The sequence below is a fragment of the Eumetopias jubatus genome, unplaced genomic scaffold (assembly GCF_037043125.1).
Source record: "Eumetopias jubatus isolate StellerSeaLion01/CBP00866 unplaced genomic scaffold, mEumJub1_p1.0 scaffold_13, whole genome shotgun sequence".
Lineage (NCBI taxonomy): Eukaryota > Metazoa > Chordata > Mammalia > Carnivora > Otariidae > Eumetopias > Eumetopias jubatus.
Window position 1 is genome coordinate 7,622,283 of NW_028274819.1, and position 23,822 is coordinate 7,646,104.

The following is a 23,822-nucleotide window of genomic DNA, read 5'->3' on the forward strand; positions in this document are numbered from 1 at the left end:
ATTAGATCCCTACTGATGTTAACTGTGTTTCTACGACTTTGATATTACGAGGGACACTGCAATAAATATCCTTGTGCAATAAATACCATGCCCATGCCACTCTGGCCATTCAAGTGTCCTGTAGGGTGACTTTCTGGAAGCGACATTGCTGCGTCAGAGTGGCCGTGTTTGTTCTTGTGAGAGCTACTGTCAAATGCTGAGCTGTGTTTTCCCCGTATAGCAAATCCTAAATCGGCCTGCAGGGCCATGGGGAGGATTGAAAATCCTGTAATATACAAAATGCAACAACACGGAGGAGCCTCAGAGATTGAATACTGAACTCAAAACAGCAAATCACATGAAACTACACAGTACGGTCGCATTTTCAAAAGCTCAAAAAAACCAGCAAAAGGAAACCATTTATTGTCTGGTGAGACAGGCACATGTGATAAAACCCTATTCGATCAGGGGAAGAAAAAGAACAAAATTCAAGACGATGGTCTCGGAGAGGAGAGTGGAGGAGCGATGAGGAAGGACCCCAGGAGTTTGCAAGGGTTTTGGTCAAATCTTGGTTCTCAGGTTGGGTGGTGGGTTCGTGGGCATTCGAGGTATGACAGTCCCTAACTCAGACAAGGTGCCACACATCCTTTTGTATGTATCAAATACTATGTAATAAAATGTAAGTTTAAATATAATCACTCAAAAAATAAAACCTTGTAATGGGTTAAAAAAAAAAGCCAGGATAATCCTTTCCTAGGTTATGAAATCAGCATTGTGAGTAGAACTACGGGCAGATCTCTCTCTCTAGTTTCTTCTGTTGTTTTTTAAGACCGCTTTATTGAGGGGGACTGGCTGGCTCAGTCAGAAGAGTATGCAACTCTTGATTTCAGGGTTGTGAGTTTGAGCCCCACATTGGGTGTAGAGATTACTTAAAAATAAAAACTGAGGTGCGCCTGGGTGGCTTAGTCAGTTAAGCATCTGCCTTCGGCTCAGGTCATGATCCCGGGGTCCTTGCTCAGGGGGGAGCCTGCTTCTCCCTCTGCCTGCCGCTCCCCCTGCTTGTGTGCTCTCTCTCTGGCAAATAAATCTTAAAAAAAAAAAAAAAAAAGGACATTAGAAAAAAATTAAATCTTAAAAAGGGCACAACTATGGGTGGCATAGTTGGTTAAGCGTCGACTCCTGGTTTGGGCTCAGGTTGTGATCTCAGGGTCGTGAGACTGAGCCCTGGGTCGGGTCAGGCTCTGCTCAGCACGGAATCCGCTTGAGTTTCTCTCTCTTCCTCTCTGCCCCTCCCCTCTGCACGCAGGAGCACACACTCTCTCTCACGGAAATAAATCTTTAATAAAAACGAAATCTTAAAAAAACAGCTTTATTGAAGGAAAATTGGCATCCAATACCCTGCATGTGTTGAAAATGTGCTGATGATGACACGTTACACATGGGAAACCACCCCCACCCCATTTCCCCTGCCCCTTTGTAATCATGCCCTCCTGCTCCTCATTAGTACCCACTGAACTGCTTTCCATCACTATAGATGAATTTGCATTTTTCAGAACTTATATAGAATCGTACAGTATGCACTTTTTCTCTGCCTCTCTGAGCAGATTATCTGAGATTCACCCATGTTGTTGCGTGTATTCATAGCTGTTCCTTTTCATTTCCAAGTACTATTCCATTTCATAGATGTACCACAGTTTGTTTGGCTAGTCACCTGTTGGACATTTGGGCTATTTCCAGTTTTGGACTATTACAAATAAAACTGCTATGAACATTCATGTATGTGTGTCTTGTGTGTGGACGTATACTTTCATTTCTCTTGGATAAATACTTCGGAGTACAAGGCCTGGATCGTGTGGTGAGTGTTGATGAACTTTTTAAGAACCTGTGAAACCGGGCGCCTGGGTGGCTCAGTCATTAGGTGGCTGCCTTCAGCTCAGGTCATGATCCCGGGGTCCTGGGATTGAGCCCCGCATCGGGCTCCCTGCTCCGCGGGAAGCCTGTCTCTCCCTCTCCCACTCCCCCTGCTTGTGTTCCCTCTCTCCGTGTCTCGTCTCTGTGAAATAAGTAAAATCTTTTAAAAGAGAAAAAGAAACTGCAAAACTGTTCCAGAGTGGTTGTACCATTTTCATTTTGCATTCCCAGCAGCAAGATAGGGAGAGTTCTAACCTCTCCACTTCCTCGGCAACACTCAGTATGGTCGGTCTTGGTTCGTTTTAGCCCCTCAAACAGATGTGTAGTAGAATCTCATGGTGGGTTTTTTTTTTTTTTAAGATTTTATTTATTTATTTGACAGAGAGAGACACGGCGAGAGAGAGAGCACAAGCAAGGGGAGTAGGAGAGGGAGAAGCAGGCTTCCCACGGAGCAGGGAGCCTGATGCAGGACTCAATCCCAGGACCCTGGGCTCATGACCTGAGCTGAAGGCGGACGCTTAACGACTGAGCCACCCAGGCGCCCCTCATGGTGGTTTTCATTTGCATTTCATTCATGACTGATGTTGAGCATCTTTTCCTGTCCTTATTTACCATCTATAGGACTTCTTTGGAAGAGAGTCTGTTCAGGGGCGCCTGGCTGGCTCAGTTGGCAGAGCATGTGACTCTTGATCTCAGGGGTGTGAGTCTGAGCCCCACATTGGGTGTAGAGAGTACTTAAAAATAAAGTCTTTTTAAAAAAAGAAAGAAGAAAAAGAGAAGAGTGTTCAAATCTTTGGCTCCTTTTAAGAAGTAAGGTTGTCTTCTTGTTGAGTTTTTGAGAGTCTGGATACAAGTCCTTTATCAGATAAGTGATCTGCACGTACCTATTATGCTGTTATTTCTAGTCTGTGCCTAAGGCACAAATTCCACTACCTATCTCCCCCCGGTTCAAATTACCTTTAATAATAGGAAGTGGTAAAGAAACCTCATTTTCCAGGAAAGACAAAATTATTAAAAGTTCTTAGTGCACAGTGAATCCCTCACTCCATGGTAGATATTATTCCTAATTCAGGTAATGGAATTGCAGGTGGGGCTCTCCAAAGGGTGGACACAGAGGCAAACAGCCATGGACTTGCTCCTTCTATAGTGTTAGCTAGCTCCAAGATACTACCAATCAATCTCACCAAGGGCTGGGGTTTCTGAACTATAAGATACAGAGTTAAAAGACCGAAAACACCAAAGATTAGTACGAAGGGCTGGAACTTTTTACCTTTTACATTCCAGCGACAATTCTCTGACACCAACTGGACGTCCTACAATTCGATTCAATTCTGACACGAATTACCCCGAGTTGGTGAAGACACCACAGGTTAAGGAGTTCAGCCTTAAGTCCTGGGTCTCCATGTTACCCACACCTCTGTCCAACCTGGTTGCAAATTCAGGGTTCCCACAATGCCCCTTCAGGTTCAAATATTTGCCAGGAGGACACACACAACTCAGGAAAGCACTACATTTATGACTACTGTTTTATTGCAGAGAACACAAATGACTAGCTAGATGAAGAAATGCAATAAGGTGTGGAAGGGTCCTGAGCCCAAGAGCTTATTATGACCCTGCGGAGTCAGGGTATGTACCACCTCCTGTTACATCAGTATGTTGAAGAGAAGCTCTTCAAACCTCATTGCTCAGAGTTTTTATTTTTTTTTAAATATTTTATTTTTTTATTTGAGAGAGAGCACGAATGGGGGTAAGAGGCAGAGGGAAGTGGAGAAGCAGACTCTCCTGCTGAGTAGGGAGCCCAATGTGGGGTTTGATCCCAGGACCTTGAGATCATGACCTGAGCTAAAGGCAGATGCTTAACTGAGCCACCCCGGAGGCCCTGTTCAGAGTTTTTTTATTTTATTTTTTAAAATTTTATTTATTTGACAGAGAGAGACAGAGAGAGCAGGAACACAAGCAGTGTAGTGAGAGAGGGAGAAGCGGGCTTCCCGCCAAGCAGGGGAGTCCAATGTGGGGCTCGATCCCAGGTCCCCGGGATCATGACCTGAGCTGAAGGCAGACGCCTAACGACTGAGCCACCCAGGCGCCCCCCTGTTCAGAGTTTTAAATTGAGGTTTTATTATACAGTCATGGTTGATGAAATCACTGGCCATGTGACTGAATGCAATCTCCAGCCCCCTTCCCCTCCCCAGAAGTGGGGCTGAAAGTTGGCTGGTTTTTCTGATCAGCCAGCACCCTCAAGCTATCCCAGGGCTCTCGGAGATGGCAATGTGTCACCTGTTAGCTTAAAGTCTGGTATGGTCCAAAGGGGCCTGTTATGAATAAGGAAGGACAGTCTTTTTTTTTTTAAGATTTTATTTGACAGAGAGAGCACAAGTAGGCAGAGCGGCAGACAGAGGCAGAGTGAGAAGCAGACTCCCTGGCTGAGCGGGGAGCCTGATGCAGGACTCGATCCCAGGACCCTGAGATCATGACCTGAGCCGAAGGCAGACACTTAACCGACTGAGCCACCCAGGCGCCCAAGGAAGGAGTGTCTTATCACTCAGGAAATCCTAAAGGTATTTGAAGCTCTGTGCCAGGATCTTGGGACAAAGCAATATATATTATTTTTTTATTGTACTGCAGCCTTGTAGAAAATCTGGAGGCATCTGTGTCTGAAATCTGTGTGTAGTTCTTGCCCCTGCAACTCAAGAGGTATCCTATTCAAACCAACAGTGCTCTCTGATCTCAGTGAAGGAGCACAGTACCCTGTAGGGGTAGTGTCAATGTCTGCACTCTGCAGACAAAGAAACTAAGGCATGGAGAGATTAAATTACTTCCCTAGTTGCCAGCTGGTGGATGGCTGGCCTGGGTCTGTAAGGCTCCAACTTGCCTCAAAACTGGGAAGAGTTAGCCTGATGGTCCTCGGCCAGAAAGTGGCGTGGACGGTATTCCAATCCCGTTCTGACCAAACAGGAGTCTTGGACTGGTAGACTATACTGGTAGACTGTGCGACCTTGGGCTGGTTGACTTAACCTCTCGGTGCCTGTTTTCTCATCTATAAATTAGAGATAATAACCATCTCCGAAGGTGGTTGTGAAGATGAAATAAACTACTACTCTATGTAGAAAACCCAAAACAGTGCCTGGAGTAGCCAACATCTAAACTCTTAGCTCTTAAATTTGCCCTTGGAACACATAAAAATTGATCACAGGGCACCTGGGTGGCTCAGGTGTTAAGCGTCTGCCTTTGGCTCAAGTAATGATCCCAGGGTCCTGGGATCAAGCCCCACATCAGGCTCCCTGCTCAGTGGGAGAGTCTGTTTCTCCCTCTCTCTCTTCCCCTCCCCCCTCCTTGTGCTCTCTCGCTCTCTTAAATAATTAAAATCTTAAAAAAAATAAAAGAGGAAATGCAACTGAAATGACTAGAGGGCAGTGAGAAGGACTGGCCCAGCAGACGTCAGACGGAGTTGTAGCCTTTACCAAGATCAGTATGGTAGCATCATTATTATTATTATTTTTTTTTAAGATTTTATTTGACAGAAAGAGACACAGCAAGAGAGGGAACACAAGCAGGGGGGAGTGGAAGAGGGAGAAGCAGGCTTCCTGCGGAGCAGGGAGCTTGATGTGGGGCTTGATCCCAGGACCCTGGGTTCATGACCTGAGCCCAAGGCAGACGCTGAACAACTGAGCCACCCAGGCGCCCCAGGAGCATCATTATAATGCTGGCTTAGCCAGTAGAGCATGCGACTCTTGACCTTGGGGTTGTAGGTTTGAGCCCCATGAGGGTTGTAGAGATTACTTAAAAAAATAATCTTAAAAAAAAATAGTACATTTTCGGGGCACCTGGGTGGTTCAGTTGGTTAAGCGACTGCCTTTGGCTCAGGTCATGATCCCGGTTCCACATTGGGCTCCCCCTTCTCTGTGGGGAGCCTGCTTCTCCCTCTGCCTCTGCCTGCCACTCCCCCTACTTGTGCTCACTCTCTCTCTCTCTGCGTCAAATAAATAAAATCTTAAAAAAAAAAGTACATTTTCATTTGTGCATTTGTCTTTCTCCTTTATTAGACTGATTTTCTGGAAGGCAGGAACTGTGTTTCATTTACTCTGGTATCCAACCTGTCTTGCACTCAACAGCTGCTCACACATGGAATGACTCTTTTCTCTCTTCCTCCAGAGAATTTGTATTTACTGAAGAAATTAACTTTCTTTCATTTTCAAACAGATGATTTAAACAGCTTATATTTTTTTTCTTGTCCATATTAGCTTCATTTTTATTAATACTTTCTCACTATAAGAAAATTAAAGTAGAATATAGAACATATAGAAATAGGAGAAAAAAAGTAGAAAATTAGCTGAGATCCCACCACCATTAGAAATTTGGTGATTTTTCTGGGGCACCAGGGTGGTGTAGTTGGTTAAGCATCCGACTCTTGATTTCCACTCAGGTCATGATCCCAGGGTCCTGGGATCGACCCCCATGTCGGGCTCCATACTATGTGGAGAGTCTGCTTCAGGATTCTCTCTCCCCCTCTGCTCCTCCCCCTGCTCACTCTTTCTCAAATAAATAAATCTTAAAAAAAAAAAAATAAGAAATTTGGTGTTTTCCTATCAATGCATTTATGTTCATAGTTATATGTTTAAAAAATGGGATTGTCATAAATTTTTAAAAAGAATGAAGCACAGTTTATTTTTATTGCAATGTTTTTTTTCCAATTTTTAACTTAAATTCTAGTTAACATATAGTGTAATATTAGTTAAGATTTTTATTTATTTGTTTATTGAGAGTGAAAAACTTGTAAAGCAGGGGGAGGAGCAGAGGGAGAGAGAAGCCTCAAGCAGACTCCCTGCTGAGAGCAGAGCCCAGTGGGGGAGGGGCGGGGGGGTTTGATCGCATGGCCCTGAGATCATGACCTGAGCAGAAATCAAGAGTTGGACACGTAACCCACTGAGCCACCCAGGTGCACCAAGATTTTATTAAAGTCTTTTTTTTTTTTTTAAGATTTTATTTATTTGACAGTGAGAGAGGGAACACAAGCAGGGGGAGTGGGAGAGGGAAAAGCAGGCTTCCCGCGGAGCAGGGAGCCCGATGTGGGGCTCGATCCCAGGACCCTGGGACTATGACCTGAGCCAAAGGCAGACGCTTAATGACTGAGCCACCCAGGTGTCCCAAGAAGCATATATTTTTTTTAAAGAGAGACACGGTGAGAGAGGGAACACAAGCCGGGGGAGTGGGAGAGGGAGAAGCAGGTTTCCCGCTGAGCAGGGAGCCCAACGCGGGGCTCCATCCCAGGACCCTGGGATCATGACCTGAGCCGAAGGCAGACGCTTAACCAACTGAGCCACCCAGGTGCCCCCCATGAGGCATATTTTAAAAATACGTTGAGTTCTTGAAACGTATGGAACAATTTCCAGGTAACCTGTTTTCCTCTCCAATGTCTTCACTAATAACATGCTGCGTATACCCTTCTATAGCTTTCTCTGTCCTCGCATAATCAAACGCGGACAGGCACATGCACACATGTACAGGGTTTTACAAAAACAAGATCATGTAATATCTCTCTGCTTTTCTTATTTAGTAACAGCACAGACGTCCCTCTAAATCAGTTGGTATGAATTAACTGATTTTCAAGTCTGCCTGTTAAAATAGGTTAGGGATTCCAGTTTATTGAACCCTTCACTTATTAAAAGAAACTCACTTTGTTTCCAGGTTTTCACTATTACAGACAGTGCTGCAGTAAATGCAGTAGAAGACCACGAACACATTACATTATATAATCACACGCCTTGCTTTGGGGCAGATTCCCAGGAGTGGGACTGATACATTAAAAAGGCTTATTTTTAATTTTTCTTGAAAGGGGTACAATTTTAAGAGATAACGAATGCTTTCCAAAAAATAAATTCTCAGTAGTGTTAGCACATTGGTTGTTTGCTATTTTGATGGTTATATAAAGAGATTCCTTCTTATCACCTTAATTTGCATTTTCCTGCAGAGGGTGGGTACTGGTGCCTTTTCCTTTTTTTTTTTTTTTTGCTATTTGGATTTGCTCTTCTGAGACTTGCCTATTACAATCTTTGCTCATTTTCTATTGTTTTTGTCTTATTTTGTAATTAGTTTTTGAGACTTCTTTGCTTATTAGCTCTTTATCATGTCTGGCAAGTATATCTTCCTAATGTGTAACTGTCTGTTGACTTTCATCAGTTTTAATTTCTTTGGTGATCAACTGTATCTTTTATTGGTCTGAGTTTTTGTTTCCCTAAAAGTCTCTACCTTTAGATGACCGTGGTAGTCGCCTGTATTGTATTCTAGGTCTGTTTTATTGTTTAATTTAGGACCCTACACAATCTGTTAGCTAAATTTTTTCTTTACTGAGTCTACTTACATATGGGGAATCAATCTATTTCCAGTCTCTATTCTGTAGCACTAATCTGTCTTTCCTACAAAATCACTGTTTCATTACCCTGTCTTGTGTGCTGTTCCTATTGTCTGAAAAGCAAGTTCCTCTTCAACCTCGTTTTCAAGTTTCCCCACTATTTTCAAAATTATATTTTAAGATGATGTAATCGACCCCCAACCCAGTTGAGATTCTAATGGAAATGCAATGTGCTTGTAAATTAATCTTGGAATTGACTTTATATTGTTTTCCGCCTAAGATTACGTGTCCTTCCATACGCCCAGATACTGCTTTGATCCTTCAAAAAGACTATTTTATACGTTTTTTTTTTTTTTTAAGAAAACAGGAAGTCCCTTTTTACCTGAGGCGCGTCAACGGATCCGGTTTACGGGCGCGCGCCGGCCCCTTCCCCGTCCCTCGGTTCCGGGTTACCATGGGAATCGAGAATTGACGTCACTTAGGGCTTCCGCGCCGGACCCCGGGGTCGACCCTGAAGCGTAGGGCGGAGAGGTAGCTTTGCCCCGTCTACGCATGCGCGCTCCTGCTCCACTCCTCCCCGGCGGCAAATCTCGTTCAGCCGGGGTACAGCCGCGACCTCTCGCTTAATCCCAGCGAAGCTGCTCCCCGTGGGAGGGGAGTAGAAAAAGAATCGAACAAGCGACAGCCAATCCCACGACACTACGACGCAACTGAGAATGATTGACTCAACCAACTTCAACCAATGAGAAAGCCCTTTGCCCCTACGTCACAGAGTTTACCCCACCCTATCCCCTCCTTTCTGGACTCCGAGCTCAGCTCGCGCAGTAACAAATGAAGTGCGCGCTGCGACACCTCCCAGCTCGCCAGGCTCGGCCGCCATTTCTTCGCCTGGCCTAACGGTCCGGCCAATCCCAGCGTGCATCGAGGAGGGCTAAGGCTCCACCAATTGGAGGCCGCCGATTTCGACCCCCTTGCCTCGGCTCGGCCCAATCCAGGCCTCGGACCCGTCGCCCCCGGCCCGCCCCCGCGGCGCCCTCTCTCCTCCCTCTTTGTGCGTCTCGCGCCGCCGCCGCCCGCCGCGTGAGAGGACGCGCTCCGCGGCAGCGCAGTCGGGTCCCCTCCCCCCGGAAGGTTCGTGAAAAGGAAGCCGCCACCGCCGCCTAAAAGGAGCCGCCGGTGCCGGTCCCCGGGGGCGCCATGGCGACCGGAGCGAACGCCACGCCGCTGGGTAAGCTGGGCCCCCCCGGCCTTCCCCCCCTTTCCGGGCCCAAAGGGGGCTTCGAGCCGGGGCCGCCGCCTGCTCCCGGGCCTGGGGCGGGGCTCCTGGTGCCCGGGCCGCCGCCGCCCCCGCCCGTGGGCTCGGTGGGGGCCCTGACCGCGGCCTTCCCCTTCGCGGCGCTGCCGCCGCCGCCACCGCCGCCGCCCCCGCCTCCCCAGCAGCCGCCGCCGCCGCCGCCCTCCCCGGGCTCCTCGTACCCGCCGCCGCAGCCTCCCCCTCCGCCGCCGCTCTACCAGCGCGTGTCGCCGCCGCAGCCGCCGCCACCCCAACCGCCCCGTCAGGACCAGCAGCCGGGCCCGGCCGGCGGCGGAGGAGGTGAGTCGGGCCGAGAGAGCGCGAGAGGCGTCGCGCGGACGGGCCCGGCCGCCTGAGGGGCGCGCGGCGGCGGCGACGGAGGCTGCACGCGGCAGGGGCGCGCGCGCGCACGGGGAGGCCCCGGGCGGAGGCGCCACGGGGCGCGCGGCCCGGTTCTCGGGCCCCGAGTGCGCACGCGCGCTGGAAGGGTGGGGGAGAGCGGAGGGTTGCTGTGCGCAGGCGCAGTGTGGCGGCCGGGCTTTGTGGCCCGACTATAATCTGGTCGGTGTGGGGGGGGGGGTGTCTCTGTCGTATTCTAGACCCTGGTATAGGAGAGCGGTGTCGAGTAGGTTGATTTGGTGGACGGGGTATTGGGTGTGCATGTCAGGAGGGCATGAAAGGGTCAGCTGATAATGTGGAGCTCCTCCTTCCTGGTTCTAGAGAAGTTCAAAAGGCAGAAAAGTAGCAAGAGTAGTTTTTCTTTCTGTAGTAGGGCGAGGTTTTCACTACAGTGAAAGAAGAGGTCAAAAATCCTTAGACTGTGGTTGGGTCTGGGAGGAAGGAATTTTTTCCTAATTTCCATTTATCTTAGAGAAGTCTGGTATGCCTCCCCTTAGTTATTGGGGCTTTCCCCTGGGAAGTAGAACTGACTTACGTGTACCAAAGTGTATGGAGTTTATACCTTTGTATCAGAGGAGGAGGATTTGGCTGCTGTTGTATAGCTTTTTTTTTTTTTGTCAGACTTTGATACACCCTCTAGGAGTTCAGATGTTAAGTGTCTAGTTGGCCAGGAAAATTGAATCCTTATCTTGGCTAAATTTCTGAAGAAAAAAGTGATCTTGTTGAAGAACTGGGCTTTTTCGTTTAGTAAATTCTAGGTTTGGTTGTGTTCGGCCCATTTAGAAAGGTGACTGGTGGGGAGTGGAGGTGAGAAGAATCAGCAGTTTCCCCAATCTTGCTTTACCAAGGTATGATTATTCAGTATACCTTGTCTCCCCTGGGGCTTTTAAAACACTCATGGTTGATGTCGCATATCTGAAAGATGTGTTTGCTTGTTTACATACTTCACGGTTTTTTTGGATACGTATTATAAATGTGAAATGTTACCTTTTCGTATCCAGAGCCAGGTACCCTTGTGGTGGCCGTGTGTCTCTGAATTCTCGGGTTTGTGTTCATTTTTTTGCCATATACATTTTAGGTCGAGTTCTCAGTTTCCCAGTCTGCCGAGGTCGTGTCTAGTATCATAAGTATCCTGAACTGCCTGTTGGTAATTAGTTTGCTGGTTTATATTTGCATTTGATGGACTTTATCTGCCTTCAGACTTCCCAAGTAAGAAGCGGAAGAGGAGCCGCTGGAACCAGGATACAATGGAACAGAAGACGGTGATTCCGGGAATGCCTACGGTCATCCCCCCCGGACTGACGAGGGAGCAAGAGAGAGCGTATATAGGTAAATACACGTTCTGCATCCAAATACGTTGTTAGATTGATACGATTTATTCTGAGCAACATTTTACATGTTATAAGTTGAGACCTTAAAGTCTTGTTCTTTTGAGATGAGGTACGGTCAGGTGTACTTTCGTGACTTTGACGTAACCCATCAGTTTTTACTCTGTAAGTCTTGCATTTGAAGCTCCTTGTTTTGGTCTGTTTGTAACAGCAGTGTTCTCCATGAGTGCCAGGAAGGTAGAGGGACCCACTTAGGAGTGAGGGTAGTCCCAGTCCAGCACCCCACCCCACCCTTTTCAGCTGCTGTCATTGCCATTTGGTGAGGTGAGTGTCTTCTGCCTCTCTGGACACGGCCCCAGTGGAGAACACTGCAGGTATTATAAACTAAGTACCTTTTTCACAGCATGGCCTTTCACCATTTTCATATTTCTCCCTCCCCTTCAAATGTGGTCTTTTACTTTTTATAGGTACTTTCTGAAAAGAAAAACTCAGTTTAATCAAAGAGTGGTCCTGAAAGTGTTGAACAGTGCACCCCTTTTTACCATTTTGTTGAATTTAACCTTTCCTTCAGCATCTTTTCTGGTTTGGTCTTTGGAGAGCTGTCTTAAAACGAGGGCTCTTTTATTATTTACTATCAAAGAACTCTGCTGGGAAAGGGGTACTACTTGGATATGGAACGAGGTGGTAGGATAAAAGATCTTATCTGTGGGGAAATTTCAGGAATTAACAATAATTGTCCACAGTGTAAATGAAGTTAATCTCAAAATTACTTTTTTTTAAATATAAGGTTTTTAATGCGAGTTTCATCTTTATTCATGTATCTGCAGCTGTCTCCAAAAAGTTCACTCGATGAACATTTCCTACTAACCAAATAAACATCCCCTTTGGAGTAAATTAGGGCAAAGGCCGCCTAGGCCTATGAGGCTGTACACAGAGCAAAAGCTTCAAGGCTGGCATGTGTTATTCTTGAGGATCGTTATATCTTACCTTTTTTAACTGCTGAGAGTTTTGAGGTGTTGGAATTGTACCTTGTTTTCACAGTACTAATATTTCTTCTTTCCCCACTGTTCAATTTACTTCCACCCACCCGCTTGTCTCATTAGATCGGCCTGGGTCTTTACAACCTTGTGGAAATGTCCTTAGTGGAATGACATTCCAAGGACACAAGCAGACTTAGAAAGAGGGGGAAACAGACTTACTCTCTACATCTCCAGTTCTCTTCCTGTGCAGGGAGTTAAGGCACTGAGCCCTGAGGGTATTTATAGCTCTAATGAAAATGGATAGAGCCAAAGCAGAGGCCAGTGTAGATCTCAGCTCCAAGAAAGATCACAAACTTCTGATGTAAGTTCCAGTTTTCCTCAGGTCAGACCCCACACCCCTACAGTTCAATTAGGAGGGCTGCCTGCCTCCATGAAGCTGACTTTCACCTTGAGTTCTTGAGCTAAATACTTGACTGTCAAGTCAGAAGTTTTCTGGCATAGAAGAGCTTAGGGAATCTATGTATCTTAATTCATCTTCTGTCTCTCAGGGTACACATTGCTTTGTACAATGCCCCCAATATCTTCTCTTGATGTGAATGTGGGTTTTCAGTTTTTTGGAGTTGGAATGGGTATGTGGTATAGCCCTGTGGGGTGTATTTAAAATTAGAAGGTTATCTTGGGTTAAGACATGCATTAATCCTGTTTTGGAGCCAGCTCAACTTTAACCCAACCCACTAAGACTTGTCCTTATTAGAGATGCCTGCTCGCAACTCTCAGATGCCGCAAAGGTAAGAAACAGGTGGTTCTTCAGCACGCTGAAGACCGTGATCTGGCTCTACAGTTGGCCATTATCTTGAGAAGTCACCCGGGTAACATTTCCCTGGAATCATTGAACTTTTGTGAAACCTTCCTCTCCTTTTTATGTACAGCCTCATTTTGTCAAGATCTGAGGGCCACGCACATTCTCCTTGACCCACACTTTATATTTTCTACATCCCCTACTTTTACTCCCCTCATGAGGAGCAAGTCTGAGAACAGACTTCTTAACGTCTTATGGTTACTGGTTGATTAAGGTATATGGATTGTTACCTAAGACTTGAATAAAAGCAACAGGTTTTGGGAGATCCTTATTAGTACGGATCTGGTTGAGTATGTATAATGGGCTTTTTATGAGGTGTTGAATTGGTTATTAAATGTCTTACATGTTGAAGGAATTTTGAACCTGGTATCAATGAAAATGATCTTTGCTCAACTGGTATTTTTCCTTGTCCCACGTTAATTGGATTTCATTTTGGGCTATGCTTAATATTTAATGAAGAAAAATAAACTCTCAAGAGTCTTGCCCTCGAAGTAATTTGGTTGGGAACAGGGTATTGGTGATAACATAACATGGTTTGTTCTGGGTGCCAATTGTATAGCAAGCCTTGGAGGGGAGGGAGAGGTGAAACACCTAATAATTGCTTTGATGTTAGCCTTAGTGAACAGTCTATACTGCTAACCCCTCTTCCAACAAACTGTTTGCTTCCTTAAGTGATAACCATTTTGAAGTGAAAAATACCTATAGATGTAAATGGACTCCTGCCGATAGGTGGTTGGGGGTTTTTGCCTCAATGTGTTCACTGATCAATCGTCCCTTTCAAAGTCTCCGAGTTCTTCATGCTTGTTGTTGAGATTTGAGATGTTTTTTGGTAACATTGTCTTTTTTCCATCCTTTTTTTTTCTTTCCTAACCTGGTTTCTTCCAGTGCAACTGCAGATAGAAGACCTGACTCGTAAACTGCGCACAGGAGACCTGGGCATCCCCCCTAACCCTGAGGACAGGTTGGGAAACAGTTTTAACCAGCTGACAGTAACGCTTTTACCTTTTTCTCAATACGTTTTACTGGTGGCAACATATTGTGTCAGTTCAATGAAATCCTAGTAAGACGACTGTGATAATACTCTGACCATTTTGGGGCCTAGGGTTTAATTAGCAATCCGTATGGTCAGTCGTCGTCAGTTAGAAAATTGGAATGAAACTTAATTACTAGCAGAATAAAAAGTTACGGGAAAATGGACATCTGGTTTCCAATTGGTAAGCACGTAGATTTTAACCTGATTTACCCACCCGTAGGGACAGTGAGGTGGCCCGTTAACCAGCCTTTCAGTAACTGCTTTGGTTGAAAGCCGAGGGTGTAGAGCTTTTCTCACAGGTACACGGTGCAGGGATTAAGAATATTTTTGAGCATCACTGAATTTGAGCAGACCAGAAGCTCAGTCTGGTTAGCTCATTGCTGCAGTCTTCCTGCTCATGGTTTTGAGATGGTTTTAAAATAGATGAGATTTCTAACCAGCTTCCTTCACTGCCAGTGAATTTTCCGCCTTGGCCATTGCCTGGGGTTATTGGGAGGGGCCAGAATATTCTCGCCTGTTTTGGGAAGGCTAGCAACCAACCCTAAATCACCTTTATTTTTTAAGAGTGTGGTCTTCAAACACCTGTGGTCATGTCCTTTCAGTTTACAATTTCTCTCACCTTTGAAAAGTAAAAAGTCTGAGGGAAATGAACTTTTTAACCAGGAATTTTATTGGCTGGTTGAACTTTGAACAGCTAAATCTGGTCCATTTAATAGAAGGGCAGTATGCCTCCCTCTCCGTGAAATTGCTCTTAGTGCATGCGGCATAGTTGAAAACACTTCACTTTAAAAAGTAGTGTTTTTAGCTTTTATTACCCAATTAATGGCTTGTTAAATCAGGAAGATGATGTAATGATTTTAGAAGCCACTCACTTACGCATCTTTCTGCTGCCCTTTGCCAGGGAACAAATTAACTTAATCTCTCCACATGGGCTCTTTAATTTTACTTAATGAAATTTATTATTTTTTTACCTGCAGATTTTGGTTGGAGGGTTGTGTTGTGTTTTATATATACATATATATATATATATTTTTTTTTTTTTTTTTTTTAAAGATTTGCATTGTAGGTTGTAGACCACAACTGTTGAGTGCTTTTTTGGCCTTTTTCCCTTTATAATACGTCTAACAGGTTACCAGGCAATTCCTCAAAAGGTTGAATTTTTAACAAACCTTTGCTTCCTGGAGAAATGGGATTAGAGTTTAGTTGATTTATACGATGCCTCTTTGAAGTGAAGAAGTTGGGCCAGTCTAATCTCTAGAATATTAGCTTTTGCCTTTTCACATCCACAATTTGGGAAGAGATTAAACTGTTGTGAGGCTTTTAAATGACCAATTTGGTACTGGTAAACCTTGTTTTGTTGATTAGCCAGAAACGCTTAATTCTAGACAGCTACGGGGTGGGAATTAGAAACGTCAAGCACGTTAGAAATAAAACCAGAGCAGTTTTTTCCTCCCTTGTATTCAGTTTGAAAGAGGGCCTAATGCCTGACTGGTTTTGCTTTTGAGCCCAGGTTGGAGGGAACTGCATGAGTTTCTTACCTTACTGAGGTTATTTCCTAAGAAGGTGTATTCTCAATATTAAGCCACTATGCTATTTTGATGTTGCTTAAGTTGCACACTTAAAAATGTTTTAAAAATCTCTTGTAGACTTAAATGTATAAGATGATAGTCTAATGAGCTGGGGTATGTTTGCTTTTGTTCATTATTATTGGATTGTGTTAACAGTTTATATAAACGCTAGAAACGGAGGTGTCATTTAGCCGTCATTAGCCATGAACAAACCTGACCTTTTATTCCATCGTGTGTGTAACGTGGTATGACATGGTTCCCTTTAGGCTGAAGACAGTGGGAGCAGCCGAGTTCAGTCCTTGCTCTCCAACTAGGCAAGGTTCTCTCAACTAAACCAAGGGTATAGGAGTCTTGACTACTTTCAGGATGTTTTTTTAATAACCTGATCCACATGGTCTCTTCCCTTCTTGCAGCTGCTACTAAATTTTCATTCAGAATATCAAGCTATGGTCCTTTTTGTAATCTCAACTCAGAATTCTAGGAGTGTAACTTCTCTTTTTTTATTACCGCAAAATCCAGCTGTGGTAAACTGACCATTTTATCATTACTATTTTTTACTTGTAGCAACAGCATTTTACTCCTTAAAAAAATGAGAGAGAGAAAATCTGCTTTCTGGACTTGTAAACTCTGGTGGAGAATCCTAGGTTTTCCCCTTGCCGTTTGCAGGTCCAGACCCTAGACAAGTACTTGACCAAATCTGCATTTGCAGCCTCTAGCAGAAGCTGCTTTAGCACGTTAACGTTTTTCTCTACCCAGACTCCCCAACCTCGAACAGCCAGAAAACAGGTTGACTCCTGGGCCTTGGACACAGCCAGCCAGGCCATTGAAGGAAAAGCAGAGACGAAGCCTTGAACCATCTCTCTCCATTGTGGGGCCAAGTAGCTGCAGCAGCCTTGAGTCCCAGTTGCATTGGGTTAAAGAGCTCATACTATGTGGCAGGGGTGCAGACACTCTTCCTGATAGGGCACGAGCTCTGCAAGAGTTCACATTTTACCTAAACTTTTGGGTTTCCGTGGTTCATAAAGTTGTAATAATGTACAGTTTTTTAAAATGAAAAATCCATATTTGGCAAGAAGACTCCAGAGGATGATACTGTCCTTGCCATTTACAGTCCAAAGATTTTCCCCCAGAAGGACAGACTTTTTTCTTCTCAACACTTAGAAGCAAGACCTTTTTTTTCTTTCTCACACACACCCCAGTCCCCCTAATGCTAAGCCAGCTTTCATCTCCCCATTCCACACGATCTTGAGTAGCACACGTTACGGTCGGTTCCTCCGAAGAGTGTTGTGTTAGGGTCTGAGAGGCAGAGGGGCTGGGGAAGACTAATTTTAGCCCATGTGGGATGAGAAGAGTGAAGGCAGAGCAGTAACGGTGATCTGTTTCCCACAGGTCCCCTTCCCCTGAGCCCATCTACAATAGCGAGGGGAAGCGGCTTAACACCCGCGAGTTCCGCACACGCAAAAAGCTTGAAGAGGAGCGGCATAACCTCATCACGGAGATGGTTGCCCTCAACCCTGATTTCAAGCCACCTGCAGATTACAAGTAAGCAGAGGGGCTAGGTTGTCCAGGCCAAGGACACGTACAGATCATGTGTGATCTGGTGGAACTATTTTGGTACTAACGTCATACCTCTTGTCCTGAAATCGTGTATAGTTAATACATGGTAGCAGGGTTAGTTCTAAAAGCTGTGGGTTGTGTCCTGTTCAGAAACATGCAGAGTCTATGAGTCTTTTCTTTTTTAGACCTCCAGCAACGCGCGTGAGCGATAAAGTAATGATTCCACAAGACGAGTATCCAGAAATCAACTTTGTGGGTCTGCTGATTGGGCCCAGGTGAGTAACTGCTACCCTGTGGGCTACAGGAGTGTTCCGAAACCGTGAGCCGTGTGGGTCTGAGGCCCAGCTGGGTGCCATTGATGGCTTCCCTTCCTGTTTTTGGTGGGAGTTCACACTTTTCTGTGAGAAAATCTCTTCAACCCCATTTTACTGCAGAGAACTCAAATCTTGTGGATTTGGTGTGGCTGCCCTTAACTCAAAAGAGATCATGGAGCTCTTGGTGGGAAAATCCAACTCTTGCACTCATGGTTTCCTGCCGGTGTGATCTGCCCACTCTGTCCCCTCTGGCACGGGAACTTGCCTATCAAATCTAATAATTCAACTTTTTCTGCCCCTGATAGAGGGAACACCTTGAAGAACATAGAGAAGGAATGTAATGCCAAGATTATGATCCGGGGGAAAGGGTCTGTTAAAGAAGGGAAAGTTGGCCGCAAAGATGGCCAGATGCTCCCTGGAGAGGATGAGCCACTTCATGCCCTAGTTACCGCCAACACCATGGAGAATGTGAAGAAAGCTGTGGAACAGGTGAGGCAGCCAGAAAGGAAGCTTCTTGCTAGAAATCTAGTGGTGGCCCCAGCGCTTTATGTAACTGTGCCCCTTGCATCTCCACTAGATAAGAAACATCCTGAAGCAGGGTATTGAGACCCCTGAGGACCAGAATGATCTACGGAAGATGCAGCTTCGGGAGTTGGCTCGCTTGAATGGGACCCTTCGGGAAGATGATAACAGGTCTGTGATCAGTTTAGAGTGGAAAGTGTGCAAAGCTGAAGAACCTGTGGAAGTAGGAAGCTTGGCCGTAGCCCTTAACGTGACTTTTTTTTCCCCCCCTTGGTCCTCGACAGGATCTTAAGACCCTGGCAGAGCTCAGAGACACGCAGCATTACCAATACCACAGTGTGTACCAAGTGTGGTGGGGCTGGACACATTGCTTCCGATTGCAAATTCCAAAGGTGAGGGCCTGGGATTATGGCTTCTTTGTAGCCGCGGTGTTCAAGACATTTCTTGAGTGTGTTGGTTGGTTGCTGTTAACCTTTGGACTCTGGAGAAGCTTCCTTTCTGTGAATGTGGTCTGTATTGGTGTGATGTTAAAGCCTGGGATGATGAGAAGCAGCTTGTGCGAACGCCAGTATTTTGTGCCTCATCTTCAATTCAGGAAAACTAGAAATTTCCATCCTGAGTGTAAATGTTTCCACTGTGGCTCAGTATTAACTACTTTTTGCTGCTTAGGATCGGTTTCAGAAGCCATCTGGATTTTTGACCAGTTTTGAACCAGCACTTGATAGCAACATTTTTCTACTTTGTTCTCCTTTGGAAAACCTGGCAGGTGCTCTAGTCTTGCATAGGCCTTCCTTCCCTCAAACTGGGAATGTAGGATTTGATGAAGGTTTGCTCTTTGGAAGAGCCTGTGCTTTCCTGGCTCGTGTGGCTGGCTGGGTGCTCTCGATCTTTTCTGTTGTGGCAGAAATCCATGTGGTCTCCCAGATGCAGAGCTGGGCACAGAACTGAGGACTTGATGAGACTATTTTGAGGAACGGTTAGAAAGGATGATTGGTTTCCTCAAAAAACTCTTAAGTCAGTTCTTCTACAGGATAGAACTTTACTTCTTAATGAATTTTTTTCTCTCTTCTCTCTCTCTTTCTCTGTGTTCCTTATCCTGTCTTCAGGCCTGGTGACCCCCAGTCAGCTCAGGATAAAGCACGGATGGATAAAGAATATTTGTCTCTTATGGCTGAACTGGGCGAAGCACCGGTGCCGGCATCTGTGGGCTCCACCTCTGGGCCCGCCACCACGCCCCTGGCCAGTGCACCTCGACCTGCTGCTCCCGCCAACAACCCACCTCCACCGGTGAGTTTCAGGGGCTGGTTCTTGTGGTCTGGCCGCCCCCATTCTCTTCCTCAGAGACTGAGGGCTGTGACCAGGTGCTTTGGGTAGAGCACGTTGACAGACATGGCTGGCAACATTGTTCTTCCGGGTGTCAGGATGTTTGGGGATCTTTCACTTGAGGAAGGTCCTGTCCTCCTGTGTTTTTGGTCCTCTTGGCACAGCCGAAAGAACAGTGTTGCCACCAGGGGGAGCAGGCGGGGACGTTGGCGGGAAATGCTCTCACATAGTCTCTCATGTCTACCACCCAGAGCCGCCCACCTTGGATGAATTCTGGCCCTTCAGAGAGTCGGCCCTACCATGGCATGCATGGAGGTGGTCCTGGTGGGCCTGGAGGTGGCCCCCACAGCTTCCCACACCCATTACCCAGCCTGACAGGTGGGCATGGTGGACATCCCATGCAGCACAACCCTAACGGACCCCCACCCCCTTGGATGCAGCCGCCACCACCACCGATGAACCAGGGCCCCCACCCACCTGGGCATCATGGCCCTCCTCCAATGGGTAAGTAAGTGTCAGACCAGAAACCTTGGGGCTTTGGGATAAGCAAGGGTGACGTCAGGTTGCTGCGAACCAGAAGCAGCTCTCAAAAGTGGCTGGGTATTACATTGGGTCTCCTGCCAAGGCTGGGGCTCCAGAAGGAGCAAGACTTCATCCTGGTTTAGGAAGTGGTTTGTGTGTGGGGTAGACACAGACCTACGTCTTAAAGGCAAGGTTCCAGATTGCAGAACGGTTCTTTTTTTTTTTTCTTAAAATTTTTTATTGTTATGTTAATCACCATACATTAAATCATGAGCTTTTGACAGAACGTTTTTTTTTTTTTTAAGATTTTTATTTATTTATTTGAGAGAGAGAGAATGAGAGATAGTACTAGAGGGAAGAGGGTCAGAGGGAGAAGCAGACTCCCTGCTGAGCAAGGGAACCCGATGTGGGACTTGATCCCGGGACTCCGGGATCCCGGGACCATGACCTGAGCCGAAGGCAGTCACCCAACCAACTGAGCCACCCAGGCGCCCGACAGAATGGTTCTTATAAGGGTAGTGGTTGCGAGCTGTGTGAACCAAATAAGCTGTCGGTGGGGGCATCTTCCCTGGCCAGTTCAAATGTCCTGCTAAGTCCCTGCTCTTTCCTTCCATCAAGATCAGTACCTGGGAAGTACGCCTGTGGGCTCTGGGGTCTATCGCCTGCATCAAGGAAAAGGTAATACGGCCTGTCATCTGCTTACTCTGGGGTATGCCCTGGGCCTGGGAGTAGGGTCTCCGTCCCGAGTCCCTCTCCTCCCCTGAGGCCTCATCCTCGCGTCCGCCTTCCTGCAGGTATGATGCCGCCGCCGCCTATGGGCATGATGCCGCCGCCGCCGCCGCCGCCCAGTGGGCAGCCCCCGCCCCCTCCCTCTGGCCCTCTTCCCCCATGGCAGCAGCAGCAGCAGCAGCCTCCGCCACCCCCTCCGCCCAGCAGCAGTATGGCTTCCAGTACCCCCTTGCCATGGCAGCAAAGTGAGTGGACTATTTGGGGCTTGTGGGGGTGGGTGGGATGGGGAGGTGGGGCTCACAGAGGCAGGCAGACAGCCAGGGAGGAGACGCCGTTCTCTGCTGGGGGTGTAAGCAGAAAGGGCCTCGTGGCCCCTGGGGGTCTTGGGGAAGAGAGCTGATGTTTGGCGTGGTTGTGTCTGGGGAGCGGTTTTGGGGGACTTGGAGGGAACCTGCCATCGTAGGTAGGGTGCCAGAAATCCAGGCTGTCACGGGCTGGGCTGGGCTGCGAGAGCTGCCGGCTGCTGGCTGGCCCGAGCCTGTGTGTAAGGCTGGGGTGGGGAGGGTGCTTGCATGCTGCGCACAGGGACGTGATTGGGGCCTGAGAGACGGCAGGGCTGGGACCGGGCTGTGGGGAGAGTAGCTGTGGCCTTGAGGTTGAATGTGCCGTTCGGTGGTGGCGGCGGATGGGCGGAGGGATGTCAGAGCCGGTTCTTGTGTCTGGTACCTTCCCCTCAGCCCTTCTAGGGGCACTGGTGACAAAGGGCTTGCTCTGCTAAGCCCAGAGACCTCGAGGCTGACCCCAGGGTAGTCCTGCCCACCCCTCCACTCCCCATCGCCAGGACAGCCCCGCCCGCCCGCCCCCCACCACCGTACCGCATGCCAAGCAAGGAGCAGGCGCCCCTCGCCCCCCCATCCCAAGGCAGCAGCCGCAGAGAGCCGCGGTGTGCCCCCGCGCGTGTGACCTTGGGCTTCTTTACCACCCCAGATACGACGACTACCACCACGAGCGCTGGCACAGGGTCCATCCCGCCATGGCAACAGCAGCAGGCGGCTGCCGCAGCTTCTCCAGGAGCCCCTCAGATGCAAGGCAACCCCACTATGGTGCCCCTGCCCCCCGGGGTCCAGCCGCCTCTGCCGCCCGGGGCCCCTCCCCCTCCGCCGCCTCCGCCGCCTGGTTCCGCCGGCATGATGTATGCCCCGCCCCCTCCTCCTCCGCCTCCCATGGACCCTTCTAACTTTGTCACCATGATGGGCATGGGGGTGGCGGGCATGCCGCCCTTCGGGATGCCTCCAGCTCCCCCACCGCCTCCACCACAGAACTAGACTCGGTTTTTTTTAAGAAAATATATATTATAGAGAGAGAGAATTGGTCTCGTTTAAACACACGCCGAACCTCACCATATGGAGCCAGACATTGGGATGCACGCATGTGATTTGTGTGCACGCATGTGTGTGTGTGCACGCACCGGGCTGGGCCAAGCGACTGAGGACTCGCTTGGGAACGGGCAGGCGATAGTAGGGGCGCCAGCTTGGGCTCTCCTGGCGCCCCGTAGCATCGAGTGTCTTCTTTGTCTTCTTTCTCTCCTCACCCAACTCCCTTTGCCTCTCCCCAAACCGGGCCGCCAGGATCCCTCCCCGCGGCGGCGATGGCCCGAGCCATGAGAGTGAGGACTTTCCGCGCCCATTGGTGACCCTTCCAGGCAGACAGCCTCAGCAGCGCCCCTGGTGGACAGGATGGTTCGGCAAAGCAGCCTGAGTTATTTTTGTGGACGGAATCGGAACACGCTGGCTCCATATCGTGAAATTTTTATTAATTTTTTCTTTTTCCTTTGTTATTTCCGTATCTCTTCCTTTCTTCAGACTCCGTCCAAGGAGATGCTCTTCCCCGATCTTCTGCTGCAATTAGATTCCTTTCCTTTTTCTCCATTCCTTGTTCTTCTCTTCCCAAGGAGAGGAGGGAGCAAATGGTTTTAGGCGCAAACTTTGGCCATTAATGTCAGGCTATTTGGAAGGGGGGGTTACTTTTGGTTCTAAGATTTTCAAGGTTGCCATGACCACCCCAGTTTTGTTGTTTGTTTTTTTGTAGTGTGACATTTTGTTTTTGCCACCTTGGTAGAGTAGTAGTGGGTTAATTTCCAGATTCCGGGCCGACACCCATCCTGGCACCCCTGCCAGTGGTAGGTGGGGCCACCCAAGCTACCTTGGTCTTGTCTGCCACCCTGGAGAGTCCTTTCCTTGCTCCCTGAGCACCTGAGCTGCCTCAGATTCCATTTGTTCCTCTCCTTCCTGGAAGGTTTCCTTTCAAATTTTATTTTAATCCCAAACGTCTGAATGTTTTGCAGTGTCTAGGGGTTTAAGCCCCTTGTTTTTCATTCTACTTTTTTCTCCCCTTCCCCCTTCATGGAGTGATTATGTTGACAATAATGTATAATGCGCGTTCTCTTCACTGGTTTATCTGCAGAAATTTCTCTGGGCTTTTTTTTCGGTGTATGATTCAACACTGCGTTAAAAGGGGGATGTTCCATTGAATAAAAGAGCAGTGTGGTTTTCTGGGTCTGTTTCTTCATTTTTCTTTTCTCATCAAACCCCCTGTACCCTTAGCAGCAGCTCCAAAGTTACCTCACCTGCCCACGTTCAGCACTTGGCCCCAGCCATCCCATTCTCTCTGGGGAACCCCTGGGACCTTCATTAGGGAGCCTCTTGCCTGCATCCCTATGTGTGGCTTTGCTGGTGGAAGCTGAGTATGTGGGTGGTCCCACCATCTCCCCCTTGTTTACTGGTTCACAGCTGAGAACCAGGTTCTTCACCACCACCACCCACCCCCATCACCCCTCAATCCCCTGGTCCCTGTTGTTTTGAAGGCCTTTCCCTGGGGCTTGGACCCCGATATTTGCTGAGCTCTGGTTGCGATCTCTGCCTGGAAGCTACCACCTGACGGAAGGCCCTGGGCCTAGGGAGGCATCAGCACTAAAGGTCAAGCTAACTAATCCTGCCTGTGAGGCACAGAGCAGCTAAAATTAAAACCGTCAAGTGGCTTTTTCTTTCTCTGCTGGTGACTTGCAGCCTGCCGGCACTGCAGGCTTTGGGGATGGCTGGGGGCAAAAAAAAAAAATGCCCTGTCTTGTGCTTTGTAAGCACTTCGCAGCGGGGGTC

The 23,822-nt window shown here is 47.7% G+C and overlaps 1 protein-coding gene and 1 long non-coding RNA gene across 15 annotated transcripts; one reads left to right on the forward strand and one right to left on the reverse strand.

Annotated features, from left to right (window-relative positions):
• Positions 1 to 385: 385 nt before the first annotated feature.
• LOC148162591 (uncharacterized) lies at positions 386 to 9,245 on the reverse strand. The gene is made up of 2 exons (XR_015766646.1): positions 8,622 to 9,245; positions 386 to 1,066 (listed from the first exon to the last, which is right to left on the reverse strand). It is a non-coding gene; the product is annotated as an uncharacterized LOC148162591 (long non-coding RNA).
• Positions 9,046 to 23,219, forward strand: SF1 (splicing factor 1). Of its 14 annotated transcripts, none has more exons than XM_088017824.1 (14): positions 9,046 to 9,833; positions 11,133 to 11,261; positions 13,985 to 14,060; positions 17,090 to 17,242; positions 17,443 to 17,532; positions 17,877 to 18,060; positions 18,149 to 18,264; positions 18,378 to 18,485; positions 19,200 to 19,380; positions 19,647 to 19,920; positions 20,557 to 20,616; positions 20,733 to 20,912; positions 21,655 to 21,859; positions 22,296 to 23,219. In XM_088017824.1, the coding sequence occupies exons 1-14, from the start codon at positions 9,437 to 9,439 to the stop codon at positions 22,423 to 22,425; spliced, it is 2,283 nt and encodes a 760-aa protein (XP_087873950.1). In that variant the 5' UTR covers positions 9,046 to 9,436; the 3' UTR covers positions 22,426 to 23,219. The 14 variants fall into 14 exon arrangements, with proteins under 14 accessions (XP_087873950.1, XP_087873949.1, XP_087873951.1 ...); XM_028117905.2 differs by having other exon boundaries at positions 9,049 to 9,467; positions 19,668 to 19,920; XM_028117904.2 differs by having other exon boundaries at positions 9,050 to 9,467.
• Positions 23,220 to 23,822: the final 603 nt, after the last annotated feature.

Bases quoted from the DNA above. Each gene is read 5' to 3' on its own strand.
- SF1 (XM_088017823.1), top strand. From the start codon at position 9,437: ATGGCGACCGGAGCGAACGCCACGCCGCTGGGTAAGCTGGGCCCCCCC. The intron at 18,486-19,199 runs GTGAGGGCCTGG...TCCTGTCTTCAG, and splicing joins TCCGATTGCAAATTCCAAAG to GCCTGGTGACCCCCAGTCAG. The intron at 20,913-21,654 runs GTGAGTGGACTA...TTACCACCCCAG, and splicing joins CCCCTTGCCATGGCAGCAAA to ATACGACGACTACCACCACG.